Source organism: Polypterus senegalus, chromosome 15, assembly GCF_016835505.1.
Source record: "Polypterus senegalus isolate Bchr_013 chromosome 15, ASM1683550v1, whole genome shotgun sequence".
Taxonomy (NCBI): domain Eukaryota; kingdom Metazoa; phylum Chordata; class Cladistia; order Polypteriformes; family Polypteridae; genus Polypterus; species Polypterus senegalus.
The window spans coordinates 90486585-90507788 of record NC_053168.1 but is presented as its reverse complement, the minus strand read 5'-3'; the positions used below and the strand labels follow the sequence as shown (position 1 = coordinate 90507788).

Genomic DNA, 21204 nt, shown 5'->3' with positions numbered 1-21204 from the left:
CTTATATTATTTGTTAAAATGAAATACAATATATATTGACAATAAAAAAAATCACATCATTACTGCACAGCGCAGTCTTGATGAACTGCACAGGCCAGAAAGGAATTGCAGCAGTCTAACATGAAAACACTTAGAACCTGAACAGGATTTGTGGAGTGGATACTGAGCAATGTAAGCAAATCACTTTTATTCACATCATATTAATCATACATAAGTTATAACCTAATTTAATTACAGGTAATATTCTTCACTGTCTTCTATGAAAGATTTATGGAGGACAAAGTAAGACAATTTGTAGACTTGTGCTCTATGAGCAATGTGAGTATGATCATATTTATTTAACATTAAATCCATATTTGCACTCTTTAAATTATCTATTTTTTTTTTTTATAATATAAATATAATTCTACAAAGGCCAGAACACCTAATTCACTGTTTGTGTCGTGTTTCATCTTTTTTGAAGTTCTGTATAACACTTGTTAACTAATTAATTACACTTGTTAACTAATTAATTAGGGAAGATGGATGTTCCTCCTAATGTATGACTGCTTCCACACTTCTGTCATTTCAAACAGTTAAACCATTAGTTGGCTGATAACATAGCATTACCTAGTAAAATCCATTTTGCTTTTTATCATCGGAAGTTAGTTTTATGTAATAGTTGGACTTAATTGGAACTATATAATTTTTAGTTATATCCTGATATTGATAAAAAACATAAAATTGAAAGAGGGTATACTTCCTTTTTTACATAACTATATGTGGAATTAAAAGACTGGTTAAAATATGCCTTAGAGATTTCTTTCATTTTGCAGATTTCAGTATTAATCTTCTCACACAGATGTTTTGGCTATTATATTCATGGACGCTCAGTTCACGGACATACTGACACCAACATGGAACAAATGAACCTGAACCTGAAAAGGGAGGCAGTAGGTATAGCTACACCTGTGGTATTTGCAAAAGCAATAGTGCAGGTTGGCAGGGTTTGACCAAATGATTTCTAAATTATTACCAGCATGACAGCTGTAAAACTGCCTCATTCTGAATACTTTGAAGTTGAAGGAATTATCTTTTTAAAGAGTTATCTTTTCAGACTTAATAATTTATTATTTAATACCAAGCTTCTTAAACAACTAACTGCAGAATGCCAAGCAACTTGTATATTATGGTAACCCTTTAGGAAGGTAAAATTTTGTATTGTGAATTATTCAGGTCCTTATTATATGTACCAGTTTATTTTTTGTGATTTTATAATTTTATATTAAAAACATAAAGTAACCATTTATTTTATAATTTCTTCTTCTTTCTTAGGAGAATCTTTGTGGTCAGAGAGGTTTGTTGCCTAATACGGACACTCAAACTTTTGAGGTTTCAGTAACAAACAAAATGAGGCAGCAGTATGATAGAATTCACGATCCTTTGACAAGGGTTAGTTTTAGTTGTCTCTTGTTTCTTTCAGAATTTAAAATTGTATTTTCATATAATGCACATATTTTTAATTTTATTTTTTAAGAGAACTGGTCCGACTCGTTTGATTGATACATCACCTGGTCCATTTGAGCAGAGCACCAAAGCTTATCATACTATGAATAAGTTTCTAGGATCATTTATTGACCATGTAAGTACTGCAAGAATGATGTACTTTAACCATTTTTGTCATTTTTAAATATGAATAAATCTGCTATTTTTGTTTAGCATCTTTCATATATTTTGTTAAGGGCAATTCATGGAAAGCTGTTAGCACATTCTTACAATGCAGTTACTGTGTTATTAGTGACTCAGCAGCATTATTGCCAAGTAAGGAAAGCAGTAGGGGAAATTAGGATTTTCATATAGATATATTTTGATACATTAGTAGGTTTAGACATATTTGTAGAATTTGAAGAGAGGAACTGCTTACATTTTGTTTTTTTTTTACTAAATAAAGGAATCTGGGAAAAAAAATGATAGACGTACAGTACAGTTGAAGTCAAACGTTTACATACACTTCCCAGATTTTTTACTTGCAAACTATACATTTGACATATTGTTAAAGACATCTACTTTTTGCAGCACAAAGTAATTTTTTCCAACAATGTTCACATGCCAGATTATTTCTCTTTTTATTGACACAATTCCAGTGGGTCACAAGTTTACATACACTTTATTAACTGTACCTTTAAACAGCTTGGGAAATTCCAGAAAATGATGCAAAGCCTTTAGTAAATTAGACTATTAGCTTCTGATAGCCAATTAGCCTAATTGGAGTCAACATGTGGATGTATATTAAGGCCTACCATCAAACTCACTGCTTCTTTGCTTGACATGAGAAAATCAGCCAAGACTTCAGTTGGGGTGGGAATTGTGGAATTCTACAAATCTGGTTCATCCTAGTGAACAATTTCCATATGCCCGAGGGTTCCACATTCATCTGTACAAACAATAATACACAAGTATAAACACCATGGGACCACACAGTCATCATGTTGCTTAGGAAGGAGACACATTCTGTCTCCAGGAGAAGAACATACTGTGGCACAAAAAGTGCAAATCTATCCCAGAACAACCGCAAAGGACACTAAAGATGCTGGAAACAGGTAGACAAGTATCTATATCCACAGTAAAACAGGTCCTATATCAACATAACCTGAAAAGCTGCTCAGCAAGCAAGAAGCCACTGCTTCAAATCCACCATAAAAAAGCCAGACTGCAGTTTGCAATAGGACATGGGGACAAAGATCTTAGTTTCTGGGGAAAAGTCCTATGACTTGGCCATAATGACCATCATTGTATTTGGAAGATAAAAGGTGAGGCTTAATAGCCAAAAAACCCATCCCAACTCTGGGGGTGCTTTGCTGCAGGAGGGACTGGTGCACTTCACAAAATAGATGGCATCATGAGGAAGTAAAGTTATATAGATACACTGTAGCAAGATCGCAATAGCTAAGCAAGGAAGTTGAAGCTCAGTCACAAATGGGTCTTCCAAATGGATAATGACCCCAAGTATACTCCAAACTTGGTGCAAAATGGTTCAAGGACCACAAGGTCAAGATATTGAAGTGGCCATCACAAAGTCCCAACCTTAATCCAATTGAAAATGTGTGGTCAGACCTGAAAAAGCATGTGCAAGAAAGGAGTCCTGCAAACCTATCCCAGTTACACCAGTTCTGTCTACAGGAATGGACCAAAATTTCTGCTATTTATTGTAAGAAGTTTGTGGAAGACTACCCAAAACATTTGGCTCAAGTTAAACAATTTAAAGGCAAAGCTACCAAATATTAACAAAGTTTATGTAAACTTGCGACCCACTGGAATCGTGGTATCGTTACTAAAAAGTGAAATATTCTGTCTGTGAACATTGTTGGAAAAAATTACTTTCGACCTGCAGAAAGAAGATGTCTTAAACAATATACCAAATTAATAGTTTGTTAGTATAAAATCTTTGGAAAGACTATAAGGTGAGTTTTGAAGAATACACCCGGCCAAAGTGTATGTAATCTACTGACTCAACTGTATATAATAGAACAGGACTATAGAAATATAAGACTTTCTCCTAACTTTCACACTCTACAGATCAGCATCCTAACATTGTGAGATAAGAAGTGGAAGGGTACAGTGATTTTTATTTTGCACCATTAGTATTCTTGACATACTCTTAAGTCACAAAAAAACAAGTAGATGAAGAATGTTTATGAAATAAGATGATGAAGTTGATTTTCCCATACTTCTTGGCCACCCTAGTATCACCATAAATCTTACCCTGTTAATAATCCTGTATGGATTAATTAAATAATAAAACACAATTAGTTAATGAACACTGTATGATGATATTATATTGGAAAAAATAGGTATTACTTTAAAATTGGAATTAATTACATTTATTCGATGAAGGGACAATTAGAAAATTTATAAATAAATGGCTCCCTTCATTGATGATGTTTTCAACTAGCTTTCTGCTGTGTTAGAATTTTTGAGTGACTGACATTTTGCCCTACTCTTCCACTTGCTGTGTTTTGTTTGGTACAGAAGGGAGCTTTAGATCTGGCAGGGAAAAGTATAAGGAATGGTTAAGAGCTACCATTATCAGTGCCTCCTAAGGTAAACGTCAAGCCTGATGGAGCCTGCCATGTGCACTACTTAGTTGCAGCATGACAAGACTGACTGATATATCAAAGTCACAGTCCTAAGTAAATTATGCTCATTTGCATAAAGCAGTCAAGAAGCATTTCAGTTTATACAGAAACTGTAATTGTTAACATACCTTAGTATTAACTAGAAGCACCAAAAAAGTTAGATTAAAAGTCTGTGGCAAATATCTGATTTATTGAATAGTATGTCTTATAAGTAAATTACTATATTGAAACAAAAACATTTTAATTGTCATTATTTCACTGTTGCTTTGGCAACTGTTCAGGGTGCAGATATTACAGAATGTCTTAGTTAAACAGGCTGGCATAGTCTCTAGCACTTTACAGATTTATACTGGGGTGTCAGACTTAAGGACTGTGGGCCAGATCCAGCCCCTGGACCTTTTAATGCAGCCTGTGTTATCAATATTCAAAACATGTTACTGTATATACAGCTTGTGAAAATCAAAAATCTCCTTTAGTATGCATTTCATATGAAGTTTATATTCGTAATTGACATTTACGCTTGTCATTCAAATGTCCCTCACGTTTGTGCTCAGCACAGCATAAAATAAAAGTAGGCTGCTTATAATAACCCAACAAGAAAAAGTGAAGTGAAAATGAGACACTGCTCTGCCATAAATAACCTTTACTGTTTTAACAAGATACAAAAGATGTGACAGTCTCATGAATGAAATGCCAGCTTGATTGTGCATGCAGTGCTGCATTTACATTTTAAAGCTGCACAGGAGTCAATGCTGGCAGCTGGAACTTCTGCTGCTTGCCTGCTGCCACCACCCTACACAATTCTTTTGCATTTTCCTTAACTTGATTGTTATTTGTGAATAGAAAATGCATTGCTTTTCCAGTCTTGTAAAACATAATCATAATCTCTTTCTCACCAACTCTGAATGTGGTCTGTGTGCTCATCACCAACGCATTTACAATACATTTTAACAAGATCAGGTGGCCATCGCTTGTGCGGCACAGATTAAATATGGTGTAAACAGATGTAGTTTTCTTTAGCAAAAAATCTCACCTGTGTCAGGACTGCAGTTCTCTTTTGACTTTGTTCTCACCAGGGCACCCTTTACAGATGGCCTTCCAAATCTCAAGGTGTAATGCACTTGGCTTCATGAAAGTGACCTTTAGCTGAATGTCCTTCATTCTTTATTTTCTCCAGGTGCAAGTTTGTAGTTTTATTTTTGTTTTAATACTGTGCTCTTTTTAGAAAACGTGTCTTATCTTATTTTCTACCTTTATTTTATTGTTGTCTTGATGCAGATTTTGGATGCATACTCGTACATTACATAGATTTTTCTTTCCGTTTCAACCTTTTATTTTTTAAGTACAATAGACTGCCATTAGAAGTGGTTTTGGGATCACCTATATATCCGTTTATAAATCCTTAGAATATGAGGAATCAAAATAATAAAAGGCTAGAGTTCTGACTTATCGTTGAACTGGTCAGCATACACTTTACAATCTTAGCATTTCTTGAATTGCATATTTAATATTGGTATATTTTGCCTGTTTTGTATTATTATTATTATTATTATTACTATTAATATATCTTAGTATTATATCTTAGTTTTAATGTGAACAATTTTTCTAAATTAGTGAAAATTGTACAAGACCCCTCGATCATACAATGTAGCTTTCATGTGTGTCCTTTTTAATTAAACTTATTATTTAAATCTTAAGCTGATATTCTGTTTGTGAAATGGAACTACAATCAATTGATTAACCTACCCATTATGTTATATTGTTACATTTATATATTATTTGCCTTTGCACATTTTGCAAATATCATTTTCGCAACTGAATATATTTTATGTCAAATGTATATTCATTTGCCTAATATCTGTAGTAAACCGCTAGTTTTCCTTGACATCATTTAATAAAAATGAGGGGTGGAGATGGAACAGAGGTCATTTATAGCTCCAGTACTTTCTTTAGAATTAAATGGGAAGACAATATGATATCTAACAGAATGACAAAAAAAGTTTCAACAACACAGAAACATTTTAAATAAAAAAATAAAAGGAAAGTTTTCACCAATCTACATCGTTGTAATTTTCAGGCACTAAACTGAAACAGAACCATTTCCGTTTTGGTTTTTGTGAAAAGGTGGGTATAGACAAACTAGTCTAACACAACCTCTGCCTCTCAAGTCAAGTCAGGTTCTGTTTCTAATGAGCTTGCACGCAGTTTGTGTGAGGAACTCTCAGATTTGGGTGTGACTGCCGATCCTTATTTGATGTGGGAGACCTTCCATGACAAGACCCTGAAGGTTTCTGAGGGTTGCGTTGGTGTTACCAGTGTTCCCAGAAGGAGGTTTTTCATCTCGCAGGGCACCCTGGATATCATCAAGAGGAGTCGCAGCGCACGGCTCATTGGCAACTCTGGTCTGTTCCGGGAACTGAGAAGGACGGCTGCGAGGGATCTGAGAGCAGAGAAAGAGCCGGTTGTTAGAGGAATCTGTGAGCAAGTGACACACCATCTGTGGTCTAGCGACCCACATCCTGCATACAGAGGAATCGAAACATTATGCACATCTGAATCTGTTCCTCGGAGAGTCGCAGTCAGGGCGGCTGATGAAACTGTCCTTACAGATGACACTGCAGTTGTGACCCACTGGGCTGGCTACTTTTAGCAGTTGTTCAAAGCTGATCCTCCGGCTAGGACATTGGATATCTCTGGGTCCAGAGTTCTTGAGGCTGATCCTCCGCTGTGAACCACCCAGTCTCACTGAGATTGCACAGGTGGTGAAGCAGCTGAAGGGGGAAAGGCTGCAGGGATCTGTGGTATCTGGGGTGAACTTCTCCAGACTGGTGGTAAGGCTGTCCTCCTGGCATTGCAAGCAATCTTTGCTTCCATTTGGGAGACTGGCATCATCCCAACTGGCTGGAAAACAGGTCTTGTCATCCCTATCTGGAAAGGGAAGGGTGATCACCTGGATTGCACCAACTACAGGGGGATGCCACTGCTCTTGGTGCTGGGTAAGGTCCTTGCTAGAGTCGTCCTCAATAGGATCCGTGATCACTTGCTAACCTACCAGTGATCGGAACAGTCTGGTTTTACGCCTAAAAAGTCTATCATTGACCGCATCCTGGCACTGAGGGCAGCCTTTATCGATTTTCGCAAAGCATTCGACTCAGTTGATCGAGCTGCCCTGTGGGACATCCTGAGGGTTCGCGGGATCCCCTCGAGGTTGCTGGAAATCATGGCTGGCCTGTACACTGGTACTGCGAGTGCTGTGCAGAGTGGTGGCAGGACCTCTGCGTTTTTCCCAGTTGATTCTGGGTTTCATCAGGGATGTGTTCTTGCTCCTTCTTTGTTCAATGCTTGTATGGACTGGGTGTTGGGCAAGGTCATGGGGTCCAGTGGCTGTGGGACATCTGTTGGTGAAGAAAGAGTCACGGATCTTGACTTTGCAGATGATGCTGTTATCTTTGCTGAGTCAATGGAGGCTCTGATCATGGCGCTTGAGAGACTGAGTGAGGAGTAGGAGTGTCTGGGCTTGTGAGTGTCCTGGATAAAAACCAAGATCCAGGCCTTTAATGACCTCTTGGGCACAGCCATCAGCAGTGTGTCTGTTTCCCAGAGGGTGATCCAGCTCGTAAGATCCTCATTGTTGGGGACCCGAGTGGCTGGTCCAGGCCAAGGGGTCACCCACATAACACCTGGATGTGGCAGATAGAGGGTCATTTCCAGAGGATGGGACTGGATCGTCCGGCTGCCTGGGGGGTTGCAAACCGGGACCCCGAGTTGTTTTGTTGTGTAGTGGGTGCAGCAATGCACTGTACCAGTGCATGCTCCCCAACTTGACTTGATTATGATGTCTATTAGTTTATTAGGTATTCTGCTGTCAGTGATAGAATCAAATTAGATTGCCTAAGGAATTTTAGTCCTGGTTATCAGATATTAATTTGGCATCAGTCTGTGTTTTTAAGCAAGAAGTATGTATATTAGGTCTTCCCACTTGCAGTTACAGTGGTGTGAAAAACTATTTGCCCCCTTCCTGATTTCTTATTCATTTGCATGTTTGTCACACAAAATGTTTCTGATCATCAAACACATTTAACCATTAGTCAAATATAACACAAGTAAACACAAAATGCAGTTTTTAAATGATGGTTTTATTATTTAGGGAGAAAAAATCCAAACCTACATGGCCCTGTGTGAAAAAGTAATTGCCCCCTGAACCTAATAACTGGTTGGGCCACCCTTAGCAGCAATGACTGCAATCAAGCGTTTGCGATAACTTGCAATGAGTCTTTTACAGCGCTCTGGAGGAATTTTGGCCCACTCATCTTTGCAGAATTGTTGTAATTCGGCTTTATTTGAGGATTTTCTAGCATGAACCGCCTTTTTAAGGTCATGCCATAGCATCTCAATTGGATTCAGGTCAGGACTTTGACTAGGCCACTCCAAAGTCTTCATTTTGTTTTTCTTCAGCCATTTAGAGGTGGATTTGCTGGTGTGTTTTGGGTCATTGTCCTGTTGCAGCACCCAAGATCGCTTCAGCTTGAGTTGACGAACAGATGGCGGACATTCTCCTTCAGGATTTTTGGTAGACAGTAGAATTCATGGTTCCATCTATCACAGCAAGCCTTCCAGGTCCTGAAGCAGCAAAACAACCCCAGACCATCACACTACCACCACCATATTTTACTGTTGGTATGATGTTCTTTTATGAAATGCTGTGTTCCTTTCACGCCAGATGTAACGGGACATTTGCCTTCCAAAAAGTTCAACTTTTGTCTCATCAGTCCACAAGGTATTTTCCCAAAAGTCTTGGCAATCATTGAGATGTTTCTTTGCAAAATTGAGACGAGCCCTAATGTTCTTTTTGCTTAACAGTGGTTTGCGTCTTGGAAATCTGCCATTCAGGCTGTTTTTGCCCAGTCTCTTTCTTATGGTGGAGTCGTGAGCACTGACCTTAATTGAGGCAAGTGAGGCCTGCAGTTATTTAGACGTTGTCCTAGGGTCTTTTGTGACCTCTCGGATGAGTCGTCTCTGCGCTCTTGGGGTAATTTCGGTCGGCCGGCCACTCCTGGGAAGGTTCACCACTGTTCCATGTTTTTGCCATTTGTGGATAATGGCTCTCACTGTGGTTCGCTGGAGTCCCAAAGATTTAGAAATGGCTTTATAACCTTTACCAGACTGATGGATCTCAATTACTTCTGTTCTCATTTGTTCCTGAATTTCTTTGGATCTTGGCATGATGTCTAGCTTTTGAGGTGCTTTTGGTCTACTTCTGTGTCAGGCAGCTCCTATTTAAGTGATTTCTTGATTGAAACAGGTGTGGCAGTAATCAGGCCTGGGGGTGGCTACGGAAATTGAACTCAGGTGTGATACACCACAGTTAGGTTATTTTTTAACAAGGGGGCAATTACTTTTTACACAGGGCCATGTAGGTTTGGATTTTTTTTCTCCCTAAATAATAAAAACCATCATTTAAAAACTGCATTTTGTGTTTACTTGTGTTATATTTGACTAATGGTTAAATGTGTTTGATGATCAGAAACATTTTGTGTGACAAACATGCAAAAGAATAAGAAATCAGGAAGGGGGCAAATAGTTTTTCACACCACTGTAACTGCACTGCTAATTAATGTAATGACTCAGATTTGATTTTAGTTGGAAAAGGATACATGTTGAGAGTTTTTGGATATGTTCATTATTATGTATTTTTTTCCCTTTACATTATTTTACGTCTCATCATATTTTTTAATTATTTGAATTTTTCTTATTCTGCAAGGTCCCAGTTGAAGCTACTTACAAGTGTAGAGTATTGCTTCGTACTTTACTCATTTTTCTGCCAATATTTAACTTGAATTCAGCTCCCTCTCTGCTTGTTCTTTGGCAAAGTAACTATTATGCTATATTCAAAGTTTTTCAATGATGTAATAGACATGTTTTTAATAAATTTCTAGGATTGTTTTGCTATTAACATGGTGAGAGGATTTAAAAAAAGGTCATCAATATTATTGTAAACCTTTAGATGTTATAAATATTAAATATTTGTGTCAGAAAATTCTTAACTTAAGTTAATGTTTCTGATTTATTACTTCTTACTTTCATTACTGTGAAGGTTTGCACAGTTACAATTGTACTAGCTTGTGGGCTGTAGGTTCTTTACAAATCATCACAGCTCTTTAACTGTTCCCTATGTGCACGCACATGACAGTGTTTATTTTATTGCCAGATTATGTTGACTGCCATACACAAAATCAATGAAGTTTTAAAGTTTATATTTTAGCAAAAATAATTGTCATTGAACATCTAAATGAATGTTATGGCTTCAGAGTAAAATCAAATTATATTGCAAAAAACAAATATGTATTCATTCCATGGCCTGTTGCTAAGTGTCACCTGTGATAAGACAGTGATTATTTTAAATTCTACTATAAAAATTAAGTTTTAGAAATATTTTATATGAAAAGGCTATTACACTAATCAATGTGCTATATTATGTAATTTACACTATGTAATCTGTTTGTCAAGAAGAATATTTATCCCACGTTTGTTATTTTTTATTACTTTCCTTCTCTAATAAATGTTATTTGTTTGCAGGCCCATCGAGATATGGACTACATTGTAAGGGACAAACTGTTACTAGAAAAAATTATTGGAATTGAGTTTCTGGAGCCGCTGGATAAAAGCATTTTCTATAATGGTACTTTTTAGAGTGCTTCTAATTTTTTTTCTTCATATATGTAAAAAGATTTTTTATTTTACAAGATAATACCTCTGTAAATACTATAGTTGGACATGCATCATGGTAACTTTCCCTGGTTCTGAAACTTAAAGAAAATAAGTATATTGCAGATTTATCTGTTTAATAAGAAGTAAACCTTTACTGGGGATTTCAAAATGGCTTGATATATATGAGAGGAAGCTCTGTGATAGATTAGTGTCCCATCTAGTATCCCAGTGCTTCCCGTATAGGCTGTAATTTTCTTTTATGAACTTACAATGTCACCACCTTTTTATTACATTTTTTGTTAGAACATTAGAACAATCTGGACAAGAACAGGCCATTCCGCTCAACACAGCTCTCCAGTCCTATTCAGTAAATTCTTCCACAATAACATCAAGTCTAGCTTTGATGGTCTATAAAGTCCTGCTGTCTACCACACTACTTGGCAACTTACTCCATGTCTCTATGGTTCTCTGTGTGAAAAAAACTTCCTATTGTTTGTGCAAAATATACCGTTAAAAAGTTTCCAACTGAGTCCCTGTGTTTTTAATGAACTCCTGTAAAAGTAACTGTCTTGATTCACTGTACTAATTCCCCTCATAATTTTGAATATTTCAATCATGTCACCTCTTAAGTCTCTTTTTGCTTAAACTGAAAAGGTTTAGCTCTTTTAATCTTTCCTCATACCTCATCCGCTGCAGTCCTTGAATCAACCTATTCATTATTCGATGGACTTGTTTTATTGCTTTTGTCTTTTATTACTCTGCCTTAAAAAAATAAGTAAAATGTCCATAGAATTTGGGTGTGTACACACTAACTTACTCAGTTCCTATTCACATGTTCTGTTGAAATATAGCAATAGCAACAAGTGAAACAGAACAGACTAGACCTTTTTATTTCTAATAACAGTTTTCTGTGAAATTTTATGCTGCTTATAAACAACTAGCTGAAATACCCAGCATTGCTCGGGAGGAAAATAAAGTGTTTTTTTATTTAATTGTTTGAGAAAAACATAATTAAAAAAAAACAACTTTAAAAATAAAAATAAATTAACAAACAAGTATGACAGATGGCCCGAACACAGACAGACAGACATTGTTTGTTCACCCAACACACTCATTTATTATATACAATATTTACAGTATACGTTACGTGCACCCCCAGTGCCTCCTGCATCGATTCCCCCAAAGTCCAGGCCTCATAGTCCAATTGCCTTTCTCCTGGCCGCCTCCAGTCCACTCTCCAGCTCCATCCTTCTTCCATCCGACTTCCGCTACTGAATGAAGGGAGGCGGCCTGTTATATAGAAACCCGGATGGGCTCCAGCTGCCTTCCGGCATTCCTCCGCAGACCCTCTGGGTGTCCCCTGTCTTCTTCCCCCCAGCACTTCCTGGTGTGGCGGAAGTGCTGGGCTCCAGGTTTCTTCAGGTACTGGGGCGCCGCCTGTGGTCTTGTATGTATGTTATAATCCAGTTGACGCTCGGAACCGGCTAACTCCATTTAATTTGAAAAGCAACAGGGGCGCATTGCTGCTTAAACATAAAGAATGCTGGCAGTCACCTGCTATATACTAACTGTATAAGCAGCACGGGATCCTAGAAAGTATTAAAATTGTCATAACTACTCTGGGCATCTCTCTTGTAGGAGGATTCATGTTGCCGACATGCTCGCATCGTTTGTGCATTAGCAGCTAAGCGACTGTCTTTCTTAGGAGGTTTCCTTTCGCTGGTGTGCTGGCCTCGCTTGCGTATGCTTGTCGCTGGAGCCCTCACCCCGACTCTATGTTTCATTTCCGGGCCGGACAGATGCAAACACTTGCACGCATAGAACTCTGTTTAATTTCAAAACCAACAGAGGTGCGCGGTGGTGCTCATAAAGAATGCTGGTAGTCACCTCCAGTTCGCCCTCTGGTGGTCGTTCTGAGTGTCAACTGAATGATAACATGCATACAAGACCGTAAGATTACCCCCCCACCCTACCCAGAAGTGGGTGGTTAGGGCTGATTTCACCCTGCAGTATTTTTAGTCAACCAATGAGGAACATGTGTACCAAGTTTCATGAAAATAGCACCAGCTGTTTGGGCGTGATGCTGGAACATACATACATACATACATACACACACACATTGACTTATATACCTATATATATATATATATATATAGATGGAGAAGTTATCTCCTACTGAGAAATGTAATTTTCAATAGCAACAACATTTATTTGTGTACCACGTTTTCATAAAAATGATGCAGCTCAAAGTGCCGTACAAGATGAAGAAAGAAAAAATTGTTAAAATTAGGCAATACTAATTAACAAAGAATAAAGTGAGGTCAGATAGCCAGGGAGGACAGAAAAAAAAAAACTCCAGAGGGATGGAGAAGAAAACAAAATCTGCAGGGGTTCTAAGGCCATGAGACCACCTAGTCCCCACTAGGCATTCTACCTAACATAAATGGTCATTTGGATACTCTGGCCTTCAATCCATCAATGTAGGGATTGTATAGTGCATTGATCAGGTGGTGGTGGCGCAGATCGCCACCACAGAAAACCGTAAAGAGAACAGCAGAGAAAGTTGGAGTTAGTACGGATTTTTTTTTTTTATTATTTATTTTATTACAATCCATACATAGCAATCAAGTTTTTACAAAAAGAAGAATTATGTTAAGAACAGATCGATCCCCACCCTGAGAGAGAGAGCAAGCCAAACGTAAAATTTAAGGCTTGTAAACATACCTAAATTAATAAATTCTCTGTGCTTTCTAAACTTATTTTAAAATATTACTGATTAGATCCTGCCATGTTTTGAAAAAAGTCTGTACAGATCCTCTAACTGAGTATTTGATTTTTCCAATTTCAAATAATATAACACATCAGTTTCCCACTGACTTAAAGAGGAGAGTTTGGGTTCTTCCAGTTTATCAGAATAAGTCTGCGTGCCAAGAGTGTAGTGAATGCAATCACAATTTGTCTGTCTTTCTCCACTTTAAGCCCCTCTGGAAGAACCCCAAACACAGCTGTTAATGGGTTAGGAGGGATTGTGAGTCCAAGGCTGTCTGAGAGGTAATTAAAATTTTTGTCCAGAATAATGTTAATTTGGTGCAGGCCCAGAACATGTGACCCAGTGAGGCTGGGGCTTGGTTGCAACGTTCGCAGGTTGGATCATGCCCTGGAAACATTTTGGAGAGTTTTAGTCGAGACAGATGTGCTCGATATATAATTTTGAGTTGTATAATTGTATGCTTTGGATATGGAGCTTGAGTGAATTCTCTGCATTGCTACTTTCCACTCCTTTTCTGATATATTAATTGAGAGATCTTTTCCCAGTGTCCTCTTGGATCTTTGAAAGGAAGGGATTGTAAAATGATTTTATATATTGTAGAGATGGAGTCTAACTCCTTGAAATTGAGCAATATTTTTCCAGCGTGGATGAGGGTGCAAGATGAGGAAAATCTGGAAGGTTCTGTTTAACAAAGTTCCTGATTTGAAGATAGTGAAAGAAATGTGTAGCTGGAATGTTAAATTTGGAATGTAATTGTTCATAGGATGCAAAGACGTTGTCTATATAAAGATCTCTAAGCAAGTTAATTCCAAATTTTTCCAGATATTAAAACTGCATATGTTTGTGAAGGTTGAAAGAGGTGGTTCTCTTGCAGGGTGCCACAGAAGAAGCTTCTCCGTCTTAAAATGCTTTCTACATTGGTTCCAGATTCTAAGTGAGTGGAGCACAATTGGGTTATTAGTGTATTGCCGATAACGTGTGTTTATTGGAGCACAGAGCAAGGAATACAAAGAAGTACTGCAGGATTTTACTTCTATTGCGGTCCATGCCTGTGTATGTTCTTCTATTTGTGTCCAGGTTCTTATCGCCTGTATATTTGCTGCCCAGTAATAAAACTGGAAGTTAGGTAGAGCCATGCCGCCTTCTGCCTTTTGTCTTTGTAGGGTCGCTCTTTTGATGCGTGGATGTTTTGAATTCCAAATAAATGAGGTTATTGTTGAATCTAATTGCTTAAAGAATGATTTATTAATGTATATTGGTATGTTTTGAAATAAAAAGGAGCTTAGGAAGAATATTCATCTTAACAGTGTTAATTCTTCCAGCTAGTGTGAGATGAAGGGTTGACCATCTATGCAAGTCTTGTTTAATTTTTTCCATGCAGAGCGAAATTTTGTTGATAAAGAGCTTTATGTTTACTTGTGATGTTTACCCCGAGGTATTTAAACTGTTCTGCAATGATAAAAGGTAGGGTGTCTAATCTAATATTATATGCTTGAGAATTCACTGGAAAGAGTACACTTTTATTCAGATTAATTCTGAGACCAGAGATCTTTTGAAATTCTGTGAGTGCTGCTAAGACTGCAGGCACAGAATTTTCTGGGTCCATATATACAGTACCATGTCATCTGCATATAATGAGATTTTCTGTTCCAGTCCTTCTCTGCTAATCCCCTTTATCTGATCAGTATTTCGACAATGTATTGCCAGTGGTTCAATGGCAATTGCAAACAGCAGTGGTGACAAGGGCATCCTTGTCTTGTGCCACGTTCTAGTTTAAAGTAGTCTGAGCAAATGTTATTGATGCAAACTGAAGCTTCTGGGTTAGTATACAGTAATTTAATCCATGCACAAATGTTCGGGCCAAACCCAAAACTTCTCCAATGTAGTAAAAAGGTATTTCCATTCATTCATGTCGAATGCTTTTCTGCATCCAATGATAATAATATTTCTGGGGTGTTTGATTTAGTTGGTGAGTATATTACATTAAACAGGCGTCGAAGATTTGAAGATAAGTGTCGGCCCCTAATAAATCCAGTTTGGTCTTGTGATATTAACGAGGGGAGCACTTTCTCCATCCTTCTAGCTATGATTTTAGAGAGTATTTTAACGTCGTTATTCAGAAGTGAAATTGGTCTGTATGATGCACATTGTAATAAGTTCTTATTTTGTTTTGGAAAGACAGTGATTAGTGCTTGGCGAAAGGTTTGTGGAAGAGATTGGTTATCTCTGGCTTCTGTAAATGTTGCTAATAGGAGGGAGCTAGCTGAGCGGAGAATTTCTTGTAAAACTCTGCAGGGTAGCCATCAGGGCCTGCTGCTTTTCCACCTTGGAGTGACTTTATAGCATCTAGTAATTCTGATAATGACAGAGGTTTATCAAGTTCCTCCACACTAAAAGCGTCAATTTGTGGTATCTGTAATGTATCCAGAAATGCATTAGATTGTATATTGTCTTCTTTAAACTCAGTAGTATATAGGGATTTATAGTAGTCTCTAAAGTGTGCATTATATTTTTGTGTTCGATGATTTTATCTCCGTTATGTTAGTGATTACGAGATTGCGTTGCATACATCTTGCTTGTGAATTTGTTGCGCTAAAAGCTTATTAGCTTTCTCTCCATGTTCATAATAATGATGTCTGGATTTGTAAATTAGTTGTTCAGTTTCTTTAGTTGTCAAGAGGTTTAATTCTGAATGTAGAGCCTGCCTCCTCTTATGTAGAGTCTCGCTTGGTAGTCTGGCATGTTCTTCATCTATTTTAGTAATTTCGCTTTTTATCTCTGCTACTTTCTTGCTTCGGATTTATTTCTGTGGGAAAGATATGAGATAATCTGTCCTCTTAAGAAGGCCTTAAGAGTTTCCCAGAGTATTCCTGCAGAGATCTCAGGGGATGTATTTGTCTCTAGAAAGAATTTGATTTGTTTGGATATGAATTCTGTACAATTCTCGTCAGCTAATAGAAGCAGGTTGAGGCCATCTGCGGGGTGAGTGTATGGGGCTTAGTAATTTCAGCTCCAAGATCATAGGTGCATGGTCTGAAATAACAATAGCATCGTATTTACAAGATTTAATCTTAGGCAAGAAGTTATTATCTATAAAGAAGTAATCAATCCTTGAGTAGCAATGATGTACTGGTGAGTAGAAAGAATATGTTCTTGAATTTGGGTTTAAAACCTCCAGGGATCTGATAAGTTGTGATCAGTTATAAACTTTGTAATTATCTTTGCGGTGTTAGTTGCGTTCCCCTGTGGAGGAAGTCTTATCTAAAAGTGGATTTAGAACACAATTAAAGTCCCCAGCCATTATAAGTTTATGAGTGTTCAGATTGGGAATGGATGCAAATAAATTTTGTATAAATTCCTTATCATCAACATTAGGTGCATAAACATTTATCAAAATCATTTTACAGTTAGATAAGTCTCCCATGACCATTACATATCTCCCTTCAGGATCCAATACTACATCTGATGCTACAAATGGTACTGTTCTATGTATGAGAATTCCCACCCTCTAGTTTTCTTTGTAAAACTAGAATGGAACATTTGGCCAGTCCAGTCTTTTGCAGCGGAACTGATCCTTGCTTAGTAAGTGGGTTTCCTGTAAAAATACTATTTTAGCATTTAGACCTGTTAGGTGAGAAAGTACTTTCTTTCTCTTTAATTCGTGATTCAGGCCTTTAACATTCCAGCTTACGAAGTTAACTGTCCCATCATGGAGACACTGATTCTGAGTTTTTGATGTCATTTTATAGTCTTAACTGGAAGTGAAATAGTTTAGGTCTTAATTTCCTATTTCCCCAAGAGTTGTTGCCATGCAGCTTATTATTACGTTGATAGTTATAATTATAAAGATTGAGATGATAGATTAGGTATAGATCAAGCCTGCTCTCTTTCTCTCCCCCCCTTAACCCCCCACCCTCCCTTTTGCCTCCCCAAGTGAGGCTAAAACCCACTTCACGCAGTCCCAGTCCTCTGACATACCCAGAGACAGAGCACGTCCAAAGCACAACAAGCCCCATGCAGTGGGCTTTAGGTTAAAAGATAGAGATATCTGTTACCAATATAGTCTTTAAAGAGAGAAAAAAAAAAGAATTTTGCACTTAAAATATATATATAGTCTTCAGCAATTTTAGTGCATTAAGATGATACACCCAGATAATAAACCCGGTGATGGTGTTAAAGATGTGTCCAAAATAAGCATAACAAGTCTTAATGCAGTAATAGCAATAACAGTAAACCAAGGGTATGATATTGAACAGTCTCATTTAGGGTACACATGAATTAATTAGAAAAGAAAAAGAAAAAAAAAAAGGAGGAAAACGTAATTAAGCACAATAAAACATAAACAGATAGCGCCTAGTAATACTAAGTAATAATAAGAATACATGAGAATATATGCTGATAAAAAACCCGTATTTTAAAAAATAGATCAGACAGTAGATTATTAATCCTAGCTTTATCATTTACCGCCATGACTCACTATTATTACGTATCAGAATAGTCCCGGGATCAGCTTTCTTAATTCATTTTCTGCTTCTTCCTTGCTAGTGAAGACATAGAAATGACCTTGCCATTCCACTTACAGTTTTGCCGGATACAGGAGGCTGTATTTGACACTGGCTTGCCGTAGCCGCTGTTTAATATTATAGAAGGCTGCACGTTTAATAGCTGTTGCTGGAGAGAAGTCAGGGAAGATACGAATGTGGTTATTTTCATATATAATGTCAGCTGCGAATTTCACAGGGTTTGAACTTTCTCGATTCTCCGGCAGACCTTCAATTCTGACATTATACCTTCTACTCCCTTCTTCTAAAGCAGCCAGTCTGTCTCCAAGTTTTTCTCTGAGTTTTTTACATTCAGAACTGACATTTACTGCTCTTTCCTTGGCACTGGCAGCTAAATATTCGGCCATTTCAATCCGATTCGTGAATGTCTCCTTAAAATGCTCCAATTGATCAGCAAGCGTGCTCAGTGTAACCGAGTTTTTTCTGAATGCGCTCTTCAATTTTACCCAGCACCAGTCGAAGCTCAAGTTGTACCTCTTGACGCAGCCTTTCATTTGCCTGTAGGAATTCCTGTCGCAGCCTTTCATTTGCCTGTTGGAATTCATGTCGCAGCCATTCATTGGCCTGTTTCATCTCCTGTTTCAATTCCTGTTTAAGTCTCTCAAGTGCCTTTGCCGTTGCTTTCTCATTAGCCTTCTCGGTTTTCTTTATATCTTGCGTGAGCTCAGCGAGCAACACTTTCAGTTCAGATAGTTCAATTGTGCCTTCTTGTACAGTAGATGAAGCAGCAGACTTTGCTGAAGCCGGTGTCCCCGCTGCTCCAGGCTCGCGTAATTGCGTAACTGAAGCCACGGACTTCCCGGCCCTTTCCAGTTTCAGGTAGTCTTCTCCAATCGGTGAGCTATCCACATCTGCACTCACGATCACACCTTCGCTCCCCTTTTCGCTCTCAGCCGGCGACGATGTAGGGGACCGTGGTCCTGAGGAGTCTGTGCTTTCGTCCATCTGATCCAGGTCTGTCTCTGATAGGCCGTATCTTGAACTGGGGCTTGCTGATCGCAGCTTGGATGTAGCTTTAGTTTTCGATTCTTTCGAACCCCCCTTCTTGTTGGCCATGCTTATATGTGCTTACATATACTGTAGCAGTCCCTCTCGGGTTGAATAAATACAGGATATCTCAGAATAATGAGCAAATAATATGAAAAATAGCACCACTGCTAGCGGAGCTCCACTTCAGACGTCCATCTCTCGCATCGGACGAGACCAATTCTAGTACGGATTTTGGAGCAATGCAAAAAAAAAAGATAATTAAATGCATATGCAGAATATTAGAGTTACACTGAAATGAAGCTATGAGAAAGCCATGTTAAAGTGATAGGTTTTTAGCAGTTTTTTAAAGTGCTCCACCGTATTAGCCAAATTTCTATCGAAAAAAATTCAGAGCCGAGTTAGCCATATCTAGCAGGTAAATTTCATATTTTAGTATGTTTTTCATCTGCTCAGTAAACTGACATTGCACATGTCAACATAAAGGTCTAATTAGTCTAAATCTGTTCTGCTCACACCAACTCATGTATGTGTTTATATGCAAAAGTATTCAATCACCTCATTTTACTTAGCAACAAGTGCTCCAGTGATTTTTTTCCCTATAATAATTATATTTCTAAACACTGAAAATAAAAATAATTTTAAGTAACAATGTTTTATTTTAGAAAAAGGGAAATATGCTGTTTGCGTGCGTATATATGCATTTACAAAGGTGGAAAAACAGCTGCCAAACAACCTTACAGTTGGCATCCACCAGTTAGTCAATAAAATTTTTGAGTAAAAAGTCTATAAATAAGAGATTTTTATTCAGCAGCTGTGAAGACTAAGGAGGATTCCAAAGAAGTTACAGATACTGTAACATAATACAAATGCATACATTACAAATTGTTACAAAACAATATCCATTTATTTGGGTGTTGTGGGTATTATTGGCTCGGTTATAAGTAAGTGAAAGCTATGTCAAAATACTCAGACATTACATAGAAAAGGTCATCACTCAGGCTTCACTGAGCAAAAAATGAGATTTGTGATGGAAATCCAGGAGAGACAAACAATCACTTTGAAGGTGCACTAAACGACTATATAAACAGCTGTGCTTAAAAATAGTAGGTGGCACAAAAGAAGCCATTACTCAAAAAGAACCATGTGAAAGCTCTCCTGGAGTCTGCCAAAAACACAAAAGGGTGAACCATTTGCAATGTTGGAAAAGATTTTGTGATGAAGTTGGAGCTTTTTTGTTTAGTGTTTACTGAGATGTTTGTGGCATAGATTTAAAAACTGCCTACACCTTAAACACACCACATCTACCATGAGACATGATATCTACATTATGCTGTGGGAATCATCACCAGGACACTGAAATCTGGTTAAAATATTAGGCAGACCAAATTGTATAAAATACCAAAAAAAATACTATAAGGGAACCTGTTTCAGTCTACTAAAATAAAGCCTGGTTTTACAAATTGCATTACAATGAATGAGTTATAACAAAGCAATCTGATGCACAATGCTCAATGATTGCATAACAAAATGTAAAAACAGGTTTTAACAATATAATCAACACCTGTAAAAGAGATTAGGAGAATAGTGAATAGATATGTTATGGGATCTAATGCAGAAGATCAATGAACAGGAGAGAATATCAGAGGAGTGGAGGAATAGTGTGATTGTTCCCATTTATAAAGAGAAAGGGTGATAGAGAGAAGACATAGGGATGAGAACACCATAGGGGAGGAGCAGTTTGGTTTTTTGTCAGGAAGAGGTACAACTGATGCAGTCTTTGCATTGAGACAGCTCATAGAGAAACATTGAAAAAAACAGAAAGGTTTGCATATGGTGTTTATTGATTTGGGTAAGGCTGATAATATAGTGCCACGTCAAGAGATCCGGAGGTGTATGAGAGAAAAGTGAGTACCAGAAACGTATGTAAGGACTCTGGTTAAAAGCATTTTTGAGGTAACAGACCCCAGATAAGACCCCAGTTTTAGTATTTCTGCACTAGGAGTCTTCTTTAAGTCCTTATCTCCTTATCTGTTTGATCTGGTTATGGATGTGTTAAGTC

General features: G+C 37.7%; 1 protein-coding gene across 3 annotated transcripts in view; it reads left to right on the top strand.

Annotated features, from left to right (window-relative positions):
* The window catches only part of tmem67 (transmembrane protein 67), a 160888-nt gene that overhangs the window by 130158 nt on the left and 9526 nt on the right, over positions 1–21204 (top strand). For 2 of the 3 annotated variants that reach the window (XM_039737301.1, XM_039737302.1), the window contains 5 exons: positions 238–318; positions 816–932; positions 1315–1431; positions 1517–1621; positions 10692–10794. In XM_039737301.1, the coding sequence (XP_039593235.1) occupies positions 238–318; positions 816–932; positions 1315–1431; positions 1517–1621; positions 10692–10794 (523 nt within the window). Of the gene's footprint in view, positions 1–237; positions 319–815; positions 937–1314; positions 1432–1516; positions 1622–10691; positions 10795–21204 lie in introns of those variants that run through there. The other variant, XR_005630735.1, reaches the window with a different exon arrangement.